At 35.5% G+C, this 13027-nt stretch overlaps 1 protein-coding gene across 1 annotated transcript in view; it reads right to left on the bottom strand.

Annotated features, from left to right (window-relative positions):
* Positions 1–13027, bottom strand: part of CTSC (cathepsin C) — a 135037-nt gene that overhangs the window by 23050 nt on the left and 98960 nt on the right. Inside the window, exon 2 of the mRNA XM_004683712.2 lies at positions 11671–11816. Within this exon, the coding sequence (XP_004683769.1) occupies positions 11671–11816 (146 nt within the window). The remainder of the gene's footprint in view (positions 1–11670; positions 11817–13027) is intronic.

The raw sequence follows: 13027 nt of genomic DNA on the forward strand, positions 1-13027 counted from the left end.
TCCACTACCCTCTGTGCAGGTGGGAACCTAGCCTGCTGGTTCCAGTCTTTTTCAAACTTTGGTAAACTGCAGCTACACAGAGCTCACTATTTCCCCTGAGAGACACTTTCCTTTTTAATAATTCTGAAAGTTAGAACTCTCTGTTTTTAAGTCTAAACCCAAAATCGAAGTCTCATCTGCTTGCTACAAAACTATTGGACAAATATGGGAGGATGATCTAACAGTCTCTATGGAACAAAGGGAACAATATCTACAAAGTATATCAATAAAACAACAAAATACTGTTTCTTTCTTATACAAATATTTACTGAAGACTTATTTATCATGTGATATGTTTTACACAGAGAATAAAACGGTCAATAAAGAGTTGAAGCCAGTCCTCAACTGAGTTTAACCATGAGAGGAAAAGAAAGACAATTATGACAGAGAATAAAAAGCTGGCAATTAACAACAGAGCCTGGTATATGGTGGGGTTGTCTAATATACCAAATGCAATTTTGTAAGACTTCTCTTCCATAACCAAAACAATCATTTAGATGCAGTTATTTAGAGAAATAGAAAAAAAATACTTTAGTAGAGGTTGCTTCTAAATTTCATATTAAATACAACATTGCATTACATCGGTTGTCAGTATTAACATCCTGAAAATTAGTTTGAAAACACAAAACTCATTTAAAACTCTAGAAGCAGGTATTTTTTTTAGAGCAAAGAACTAAAAACTATAAACAGAGCACAATTCCTGATTTGTGCTTCTGGAAATGAGAACTATCTGTATACTGATATGACTTATGAAAAACCTCTGAATTACAAGAGTAGTCTGTTTCATTTTCTAAGCACCATTAAAGTCCCATGAGCATTATGAGCTACAGATGAGCAGGAAGATAAAGGATTTTTCAAGTCTGGAAGAATAATGATGGCATGCTGACAATTATATTGACAACAGCATTAGTACTAAGGCAGAGGTACCTGCAAAGCACACTGGGAAGTGGGACAACATTTTCTCTCCCCATTAATGGAGAAAGGTGTCTTTTAGAGTGGCATCAAGGTCCTGAGTAAAGAAGGATTGATTTACCAGATATAGAGGTAGGGAAGGAGAAGTTATTCTGGAACAAGTAGCTTGCTATCCCATTACTTCATCTTTTTGTTTGTTTGTTTGTTTTAAAGATTTATTTATTTGTGCATACAGAACTGGGGTACAGGCCAGAGATGCGGAGGGTGAGAGGCTTCACCAGAGACAGAGTGGGGAGCAGCAGGGGGTCAAGAGGTCTGCTGCACTATGCGGGTAACCTCTGGGGCAGGTGGGAATCAAATTCATGCGTACGTGGCTTTAGCTTCTCAATGCTGTGCTTTAACCTGCTGCGCCACCAGGGAGGGCCCCATTACTTCATCTTTATAAGATGGAACTTTTCCAGAATAGTAAAACAGTTATCTCTAAGGTATAAAAAGTTATCTGAACCAACTTGCTTTCCACAGGAATTTCTCCACCTAAGCAAGGACTCAGGAGGAAAGTTCTCCTGGACATATGGATTAGCCACAGCCCCTATTTTGGCTTAACTGAGGTTGATATTAGGCACCTCTAAACAACCAGAGAAGGAAACTAGTCCATTGTTTAGGAGGAAAGTGCTAATAGGCTACAATCAATGTGAACAATAGTGTAATTAAGGCAAGTCAATTTACCAAATACTTAATTTGCAATTCACAAAGTTCTTCTTTCAAGTTGAGTACAAAGGAAAGAAGGTAAATTCTGTCCTAAAATAAGAAGACCCTGGCTTAGGAAAAGGGGCTCATTTGAGAAAGAAACCTAAGATTCAAGCCAATTATTCTAAAATTTCAAAAGAAGTCACTACAATCCACTTTTTATTCCATTAATCTATGACCCTTGGCATTTACAGATGGGATTCACCAGAAAACCTACCCCAGTGTGACTTGGTGTGTCACTATTTTTTTTGTGAAATGGTTTTCTTTGTTAGCCACTTGGAAGTCCTTAACATACTCACCCTAATCATTTTACAATTAGAAGCAGCAGGAGCTTAATTAAATACTGTATACAACTAATTTTCCTATCTGTTCAATGAAGCTAGTAATGCATCCACTGAACAGAATTTTTGTGAGAATGGTCCAAATTAAAAAATAAATAAATAAATAAATAAATAAAAGCATTAATCAGATCTTTCTGGCTAGTGATACTGAGTTTCTATGAGTTTTAGCAGTTACAAAAAAATAATCTATAGCAACTTGCCTTACCTCAGAAAGCCTCCCCATAATCCCACTATAAACATGTCATCCACAAAACCACGTCCCACCAATAACTTCTTTATACATCTCAAGATAACTTGAAGACATATTTTCATCTTATAGTCAATGCTGGAGTTCCATAAGGTAACTAAAAAATCAAAGGCACTTAAGCAAGAAATTTTAACTGTGAATAAAATTTGCAATGTGAACAAAATAAAATACAAATTTCAAATTTTCACAAATTTGGAAAAAAATCATTTCAGAAGAATATTCAAAGGAGAAAATAAATTGTGAAGCACACAGTTCTTTTTATTCAAAGGCTGAATGACGAAGCCACCTAAGACTTGCAGATCCTTTTTCCTTTTTTTCTGCGTAGTCTCTGGTAGGTCACAATCCAAAATGGTGGCTGCAGCTTTCCCAGGAAATGTTCAGAAAGGCAGCTGCCTTGTAGGTTTGTCACCAGGAATTTTCTGCATCTTAGATGTCCATAAGGACTCCAGAAGGAACTGCAGTTGCTAGGAGCCTGTGCTAGTGTCAGAAGTAGTCCACTGGGCACGCTGCTCTGCCTTTTAGCCCCAATGTTTGCTTTTGGTTGTAGTTTTTAAAGATCCCCTCAACAGATTCTTTATTTTGTAACTACAAGACAATAAAAACTGAAGTTACAAGCCAAAATGAATCAAATTGTTTCTTAAAAATCTTCAAGTTAAAAAATAATAATAACACCAGTGCTAATATTTGAGATACTGGTATTTTATAGTGCATTTTATACACTTACAAAAAAGCTGCCATGCACAAATAAAATGCTTAAGCAACACATGCTGCAAGTACACATGCAGATGCATTCCAAGTTAACTGCTGCTGCAGAAAGCTAATAGTTTAAAATGCACTTAAGAAACAGACTAATTTCTTGCAATCTAGACACACAAAAATGTACACCCTACAAATTCTAAAGGTAGGCTTAGTGTTGTGAGAATATTACAAGGGTATTTACTCCATTTACAGAGCAAATGTAGGAATACCTTTACTGGTAGAAAAAAGTTATCTTAGATAGAGAGAGGTTTTTATGGCAGAATTTCTTAAACCATACATCTGAAAATTTTTTGGTAAAGAAAAACTTTAACTTATTACAGGAAAATTGCCCATTATTTCTCCTAAAGTTCCACATAGTATATTAAGAATTTTATTAACTCTAAATAAGGAAAAGAGAGAAACAATCTAAACTTATTCAACCACCAGCAAATAAATCAGAAGAAACAATTTAGTTTCAGCTCTACTTAATCACTCTGATCTGCTGTTTGTCAATGATTGACAAAGTTCCAAGGTTTAACGATATGAAGTGTCATAAATACAACTATGAGCAACTTAGAAAATGTGTGGGTGACTGTGGGTCCATGAGACAGTATGGAAAATGTTAGTATAGTTGTGGTGTTTTTAATAGTTGTTTCCAGTTCTCTTTTTCACATTATACTTTTTTACTGAAAAGTTAAGGAGGAATGTTATACTGCTATCTGAAAATGCAAATAATCACAAGCTTACATCAACTTCACTATCTAACCACCCATTTTTTCATCAAAATTTTAGATAAGAAGGATATGAAAACAGCCATGAATGCCAAATACCACAATTAAAGGAGAATTATAGTAAGATATGTGAATAGTGAAGCTTACAAAAGTCCATGACAAAGAAAAAATAATGATGTTGATAAGGGAGAAGAAATGGGCAACTTATAAAGGAAAACCTGATAGGCTGACATCAGACTTCTCTGAGGAAACACTATACGCAAGAAGATAATGGAGTTAAGACAGTCAAAGAAGTCCAAGACAAAAAGTACAGCCAAGAATACTGTACCCTGCAAAACTCTCCTTCTCAAATGAAGGGAAAATAAGGACCTTCTCAGACAAACAAAATCTTCAGAAAACCACTCAAAGAAATAGAAGCCTGAAAGCATAAATTAAGAATCCAGTTAAGTTCATGGATACACAAAATGATAAAATGGCAACTATAGACACCCATGTATCAATAATGATCCTAAATGTAAATGGACTAAATTATCCAATAAAAGGCACAGAATAGCAATTTTGATTAGAAAAGAAAAACCTAACCTTCTGTTTTTCCCCAAAAAAACCACCTAAGAGTCCAGATAAACATAGATTAGAAGGGCAGAAATACAATTCTACAAGCAAATGACCTCCAAAAGAAAGCAGGGGTATACATACTTACCTCAGAAAAAACAGACCAACTGAATCTAATTGAAGATCAAGACATAAAACCACACATTTATGGACAATTAATCTATGACAAAGGGGCAGAGAACAATGGAACTAAGACAACCCCTTCAGTAAATGATGCTGGGGAATATAGCTAGACTGCTACATGGAAAAGAATGAAACTTGACTACTACCTCACACCATGCACAAAGACCAACTCAAAATGGATAAAAGATCTAAATGTAAGACCTAAAACCGTCAGTGTACAGAAGAAAACACAGGCAAAATATTCCATGTCATACATTTCAGAAGCAACTCTGGTGTCTCATTTCCTGAAGAAAAGAAAATGAAGGCAAAGATAAACAGCTGGGGAGACAGCAAACTAAAAAGCTTTTGTACAGCAAAAGAAGCAATAACCAGAATGAAGAGACACCCTAAAGATCAGAAAAACATATCTGCACTCCACGCTAATGATACATAAATTACTTACAAAGATCTACAAAGAGCTTACACAATTCTATAAAAACAAAACATATAATCTAGTCAAAAAGTGGGCAGCAGAGGTAAGAAGATGCTTCTCCAAAGACAAAATACAGATGGCCAACAGCACATGAAAAAAATGTTCAAAATCAATTATAATCCAGGAAATGAAAATCAAAACCATGAGATATCACTTCAGACCAGGAAAAACAGCCCATGTAAAACAAACAAACAAACAAACAAAAAACCTAAACATACAACAACAAATACTGGCAAAGATATGTAGAAAAAAGAACCCTTTTACATTGCTGATGAGAATGCAGACTGGTCCAATCACTATGGAAAGCTGTGGAGGACCCTAAAATTACTATAAAGGGATCAACCATATGACCCAGTAGTTCCACTCCTAGGGATCTACCCAAAGGATAAAAAAAAACACATTAATTTGAAAGGAAATGTGTACTCCAATGTTTACTTCAGTACTATTTACAAAAGCTAAGAAAGGAAAACAGCCTACATACTTTAAATGATGAGTGGATCAAGAAGATTTGGTACATATATACCAGCAATACTTCTTAGCAACCAAAGATAAAATTACACCGTTTGCAGCAACATGGATGGAATTGAAAGGAATAATACTCACTTAAATAAATTAGAAGGAAAAAGAAAAATACCAGATGGTTTCACTTATATAGGTGATTTGGGGGTGGGCATTTTATGGGGATTGCACCTGAGGGGAGAAATCAAGTATTATACAAAGATGAACAACAATGTAAAACTAAAATAAATTATATGACTGAATTTATGGCTCAGAAAAATTAGTGGTTTAAATATAAACTCTGAAAATGTTAAAAGTATGTAGAGTGGAAAGTCAATATCCAATGTCCTAAGAAGGAGCCAGTTTTATGGGCAACACCTTACAGGGATGAGTGACAGGAATGCAAGCTTCTCTTGAAGTGTAACCTTCTCGAGAATAGGACAGGCCTAAAATGCCTTATTCTCACAGCCTCCATCTGAGTCTTTAGTAGACAAATGAGTTACCTAAGGTAGCATAGGTACTTGAAGGATATAAACAGAACTGAAGCCAACCTTATTCCTAACTGGATCTTTACGTTTCAGATTTATGATTACTTATGAGTATGATAGTTGGGAGAGCTAATTTGATATAAGCACAGAATTTAGTAAGTGAAAAGCCACTAAAGTGAAATAGTGCAGGCAGGTGAAAAAATAGTAAGCAGGTTCAAGCTAGAACTCTAAGAAAACCATAATAGCACCCATTTTGTTCTCTCTCCTTCTGATGAAGAGATATTTATTTGCATCAGCCACCAGGCAGCAGCAACAGTTATTTTTAATTAAAAAGTTGAAAATATTTCAATAACGCTCACCCAGTTTGTTCCTCAGATGTGGCAAATCATAAATCCCCACTGTTCCCAGTTGCATGAACAACTGACTGATAAAATCAGTGACATCCTACAAAAAGTTTACAATGGTAAACTGAGTCATTATGATGGGATTAGCATCATCACCAAAGAAGACAGAGCAGTGACATAAACATTATATACAAATTTTGATCCTTTTCCCCTCAAATGAAATGCTCTTAAAAGAAAACCCATTTTTAAAAAAGGACATAATTTTGATCATAGTACATTGAATCTATATCAAAAGAAGTTAAGTTAAGAATACTAACAAGTATTCTACAAGCTATACTGTTGCATCTAAAAGTGAACCCAGAAGTCACTATGGAAAATGATTTCCAAAACCTTTATTGTAGACATATATAACTGGCATTTCTATTATGACTAGCTTGAAATTTACAAATCACTAGAACACAAAATGGGCAAATACATATTCTGATACAGATTTCAACATACCATTCTTGTTTTAAGTAGCAACCTGCTTTAAAAATACCCATGATAATGAGGGCTTTTTTTTTTTTTTAAAGTTTGCAGCTTGTATAAGACTAGCAGGCTCCCAAGAAAAAAACTCAATTAGAAATCAATGACTTTGGCTTGGCCACTGCCCATAAAATTTTCAGGCAACAATCTTGTTTCTATCCTTGCATCTTCTTCAGCTCTTGAATAGCTTAATTTGCCAAGTAAAATCTGAGTTCTTTCTCTATTGTTCCCTTTTCTAGTCAGATTATTTTAAAGCCTCAGAGGAGTAAAGATGAACTTAAAAATTAGAAAGCCTGTCCAACTTGAGGACAGTCTTTGGGGTCCATTGTTTTCCATGATTCCTCCCTTTGGGCAATATGGCAGAGATCATGTGTACAGATAAGTTGTATGTATGTATGTCCATCATAAAACCGAACAAGTAGAAGAATAAAGAAAAAAACACCTACCCACTTATATAATTAGGCATAATTAACCATCTATTACATTATTTTATTACTGTGTACTTTTATAGAGCATGAAGGCTGCTTTTAATGTGTAGGTACTCCAAATTTGGTTGTCTGTGCCAATTATAACCAATTGTAAATGCTATTAAACTGTCCTACAGATAGACTGTCTTTTTTATAGTCAGTATAGAGTTTTAAAAGAAAATTTTAACTGAATATCTCTAAGACAGGTTGTTTTGCTATAGGTTTAATCTGACACTTTTAAACAAAGTTGTTTTAAATGCTTAGGCATCTATTCAGTTGGGTCCCAAATGCATTTGAGTTTGTTGCTACTACAAAGTGTTTAAATAAATTAATGTATACAGGAAGCTGAGTAGGAAAAGGATCTTTAAAAATACATATGTGGGCCCAATCTGATGGCACAATGGGTTAAAACATAGCACAAGGAAGCTCTGTGAAGTCACTGCGTTTGATTGCCATCCAAGGAGATGAACCACATGGCATGGCAGACTTCTCCTGTCTCATCCACTGCTCCCTTTACTAGGTTTCAATAGATCCACTTGTGCTGCTCCCCACTGTGTCTGGTGAATCCTCTTACCCCACACCCCACCTCCCACCCCTCTGGTCTATACCCCAGTTCTTGCATGCATAAATAAAAAATTTATTTAGAGAATAAAAATATGCATATAGTGCTTCTGAACCAACTCAAACTACACAGGACTTTAATAAGAGTCAAGAGAAATTTGCTACTACACTTTTAACTTGAAGTCATACGCATAAAAGTACTATCCCTGCTCTATTTCCAACTTTTTTTTTAAAGATTTATTTATGCTTTCAGAACTGGGGTATAGGCCAGAGATGCAGGAGTGATGAGAGGATTCACCAGAAATAAGAGAGATGAACAGAATGGACAGATCGATGAAGTATATTGCTGAGGGGAAAAGCAGGCAGGTCATAAGAGGTCCGCCACGCTATTTGGGTCAATTCCCTGGCAGGGGATTGAACTGGCTGTGAAGCAGCTGCTGCTTATACTATGGTGCTATACTTTAATCAGTTGCACCACCAGGGAGGGCCATCTATTCCCAACTTCTTAAGCCATTAAAACTAAGGGGAGGGAGAAGCTTTAGAAATTCTAAATCATGGAAATATTCATATTTCACATTTCTCCTGAATAAGGAGAAATAACTAAAGCATTTTTCTAATTAAAGTGGTATGACAATTGCTTTAAGGTTGGAATACAAAAAGAAGGATATGGAGCTGTCTTCTCTGTTGAGCTCTGGAGAGAAGGTGGATCAGAGCCAAAGAGTATCCTGCAAGTATCACATGCTCTGCAAGCTTTAAGTAGGAACAGCAATAATTAAAATTTGAAGAAATATAACTATAAGAGTAAAAAAAAAAAACAAGTAAGGTCTGGGTAAAGTCAATGAGTAGACCTGTGACATCAACAGACATACATAATACTGTATATAGTGTATAGATAATAATGTATAGAGTAACAAATGTAGATATAGATAGCAAAATTTCCTGAAGTGAAGGTAGACTGAGAAGAGAATGTTATAGACACACAAGACACTTAACAAATACTGCTTAAGTTTGAATAATTCTTCATTTAAAGATATTTCTACAGTTTGTAGGAAAATTTTCAAGTGATTTACCCATTAAGCTGGTTTAATCAGAAAAAGGAATCAAATGTATTTACCAAACATAGAGTTGTTTTAGGGGTGAACTTAAGTTAGTATATGAAGATTCTGACTTAAATAAGTCACACCAGCAATTTTAAAAAAATGTAACGCAATGCTACTTAATCAAAATTATTTAAAAAAAATCAATCATTTTGTGTTTTTCTTCAGATACATACCTAGCATGAAATATCCTTACACTTATGGTAAAATCCAGAAAACTTTCTGTGTTAACAAGTATCACCAAAATCTCTTCACTTTCCTATTACCTTGAGTCAATTCAACCAACTTTTCATAGCTTTTTTTTTTTTAATGGCTGCTCCCTAATGGTCTTTCATTTGGGTTTATTAAAAGAACATGCTGTTTAATCACTCAACAAAACAAAGTTTAACTGCAATCAGTTGATTATATAAAGAGAACTTTTAAAACCAAAGTATTAAAAAAACTATCTACTCTACTTATCAAAATGAACCCTTGTCACAAGAGCTAACTTTTGACTGGAGTAGTTGATTTTTCAACAGGAAATGAAAACATGGCCCTGATAATGACTCTGTCGAGAAAGGGCACTTAAAAAAATAAACTGAAGTCAGGATGACAGAATGTCACCCAGAGACACATGATCAGGTAGTTTCACAAGACGGCAGCTCATATACTAGCTCTTCCACTTAAAACTGAGAACACTTAACAGCCTTATTTGGCTTTAAAAGGTGATTTTCTATTGACCTATGGTTAATGTTATAAGGCTATGAAAAAATACCACTCTGCGTACACTGAAACTTATAAAGAAACACAAAGAAGTGCTCTGATTTCTGCTTTAGTACCAGCCATTCTCTTTGTTCCCTCCATTTCCAGATTTCTATTTAAGATGAGAGTGAAGCAATTGGAAAAATAACATTAAAGGAGGGGAAGTGCTGTTCTGTTTCTAATTATGTCTCTTGTAATTAAATGGTAACTTTAGAAATTTCCCACCAGTTTCACTAATTGTATGGAAGATTGAAAAGGCTTTTAAGACAAATTGGTAAAATTATTTACTTATTTATATTCAACTCCCCATCTTGCATTTGATCCACTCATTTTCATTTATTAAGCAAATACTGATTAAAGCCTATTATGTGTTAAGCAGAAAGGAAAAAGAGTGAGGAAGGTGAGGGGGGAAAGTGGGGAAGGGGAAGAGTAGAGAACAGGAAGAGGAAAAAATGAAGAGGCCTGAGGGAGTACATAGCAACACTTGTCATGAACATCTCTTGTGTATCAATTCCATTGGCAACTGATTCTCATCTGAAGGCAAAAATCTTTGGAGGGTCCAAGATAGTACCAACAGGTAGGCAAAGGGCCTCCCTGGTGGCACAGCACTGTGAAGTGATCCTCAGCCACTGCAGCAGGAGTTGGCTCCCTGGCAAGGGGGGGTGACCCACATGGCATGGCAGACCACTCCTGACCCAACCGCTGCTTCCCTCAGCAGTGTGTTTCAGCCATTGATCTGCCTGTTCTGCTCCCCACTCTGTGGTGGATCCTTTCAATCCCTGCATCTCTGGCCTGTACCCCAGTTCTTGTATTCATAAATAAGTAATAGTGTAGACTACCAAGGGGTGATATTAAAAATATTTAATAACTGACCAAGCATGGGCTTCAGCTAATAAAGTCATTGCCTGCCTTCAACAACTCATACAGACAGAAAGGTTTTCTCTAGTTGAAACACTGACTGGCCAATGCCAGTGAAGAAAAAATAGTTTTTCCTCTCTTTTCCTTTCCCATTTTTAAAGAATGACCTTCATAATTAAAAAAAATGAGATGTACTATTATAAGAAATATGGTTGCTGTGAAGTAACACCATATCATATTGATTAAATCACAACCAATGTGAGAAATCACAATAAATTTAGAAGTTAGTCTTTTGTTGGTGCTTTCTCTTTCATCATCTTTAATACCCTCTACTTTCCCACAAGCCTCTTTAATTGTTTAACTCTTACCAGATGTTCCAAGGGCTGTAAAACTATCTTATGAAAAAGTCTGTCTTTATTTACTCTGTAATAAGAAATAGCTAGGCTTAAGGATGTAATTTATTTAAAGCAACACTCTGCTAAGAGGAAAGGCACCAGCTTCAAAAGAATGTCTGAGCTGTATGGCAATCTGTGCTGACTATCTACCTGAAAGCACTGTAAACAAGATGTTTAAAGTTCTTCCCTAGTGAAAGGAGAAAACAGCTGGAATGTCTATGTTTTACTTGAATTGACCAGAGGACTATCTACTGTTATCTCCTCTTTGTCTGCTGTTGTCCCTGTTATTCGTATTATCTTACTTAAAGCATTATAGTATTTCAATGAGATATTTCGTTTGATTTTTCAGAGCCACTAAGCAATGATTAGGGGGCAGCATAAAAATTCCCAAAAAAATATGTAATACCCATGTGTTTCCTATAGATTCAGAACAAAGCAAATTGATTAAATAACACTTTCAGAAATAAGGTACAGAAATAAAATAAGTAGTGCTTATGCAAATTAAAATTTTAAATATAGATAGACTACAAGTATTCAAATATAGATAGCTTTTAAAAATCTTTTGAAATCCCACTTTTTATAAGTGGCAAAACTATGCCATGTAATTTCTCCTGGGAAAAAAAAAAGTGTTTATCTTTTTAATCTAAAATTACAATTTTCAGGGCATTCTGATTAGAAGAGACTTCAGATATCAAATCATTAATAACACAAAGAAATTTTCCAACAAAACTAACCTTAAAAAAGGCAAACCACTTGTAGTCATTCAACACAATTTCAAAGCCTTGATTGTAAATGATGGTGAAGTGGCCAGAATTGCCGAAGTCATCATAAGCAGTGTTCATCTTCTTTAGGTGCACCATTACTTTTTTTTCAGGTGGCCCTAAAATAAATAAATAAATAAAATACACATGCAAAAAAGGAAAATTGTTTGAACTCAAAATCTCCTCTTTAATTTTCTCTGTTTTTAAGCGGTTTTCTTTTTCTTTCTACCCAATTTTGGGCCAAATGTTTTATGAAGACCAGTCTGTCATAAAGTCTCCCTATGTAATGTCAAAGGATCTCAAGCAAGTCTGGGAACTGAGGATGCAAAAAGATAGATGATATGTTGCCCAGTTAACAGTGGCACAGGCACAGCTGGTGCCAAACACTGAAAAAAAGGAGAAATGGGGAATGTTGAAAATGACAGTTAGAAATAGGGTAAAGACAAAATGGTCACCAAAAAAAAAAAGAAAGAAACCTAAAAATACCTACTATCAGATCACAAGAAAATGGGTGTATCTGTCCTCAACAGCTTTACAGTTCAGAACCTCAGAATCTGAATTATTTCAAAGGACATAGCAAACTTGAGAATTCTATTCTAGAAAGCTAATTTGTGATGACAGGAACTAAAGTTTTAACCTTCAAAAAGAGGGGGCACAGATCTTTAATTATTAGATGAAGGCTCTAGTATCCACATCATATACCGCTAACCCATACTTCTGTTAATGCTGAGTTCAGAGAGTGTATGCAACACAACATTAAAAATCCTGACCACCCCCTTCCCCCATTTCAGACCTCCAAGCTCAACATTTTATTTAAGATGTATTTATGTATACATATAGAACTGGGGTACAGGCCAGAGATGCAAGAGTGGTGAGAGGATTCTCCGAAGACAGAGTGGAGTGCAGAACAGGCCGACTGACAAAGCACACTGCTGAGTGGCAGTCGGCAAGACTCAACTTTTAAAAGAAAAAAAAAAAAAAAGAAGCTGTCATGCCCAGTATTATGAAATGTCACACAGTCATCTGCCTGTAACACTGTTCAATACAGCTACGTCAGCAACAAATGACCTGTTATAACTTTGTTCTGCTGAAATTGCAAAGGAAATTGCAAAGGAGAGTGTTACTAATCCTGCTCATGTCACAGGGTGGGTAAGCATTTGGGGAGAATTAGGAATGCCCCTTCTGACACCAAACCATGTCTTTTTTTTTCTCTCTCCCCCTTGTTAAATTCTTCGTGCTTGGTCAGCCATTCTCAACGAGCTCAGTTTATGGAATATACTTCCTTGTGTTTGTTCAAGCACTAGAAATTTAGTGAGAGACTTCCAAGATC

This window comes from Condylura cristata, unplaced genomic scaffold (assembly GCF_000260355.1).
Source record: "Condylura cristata isolate star-nosed mole 26May11 unplaced genomic scaffold, ConCri1.0 scaffold00015, whole genome shotgun sequence".
NCBI lineage: Eukaryota > Metazoa > Chordata > Mammalia > Eulipotyphla > Talpidae > Condylura > Condylura cristata.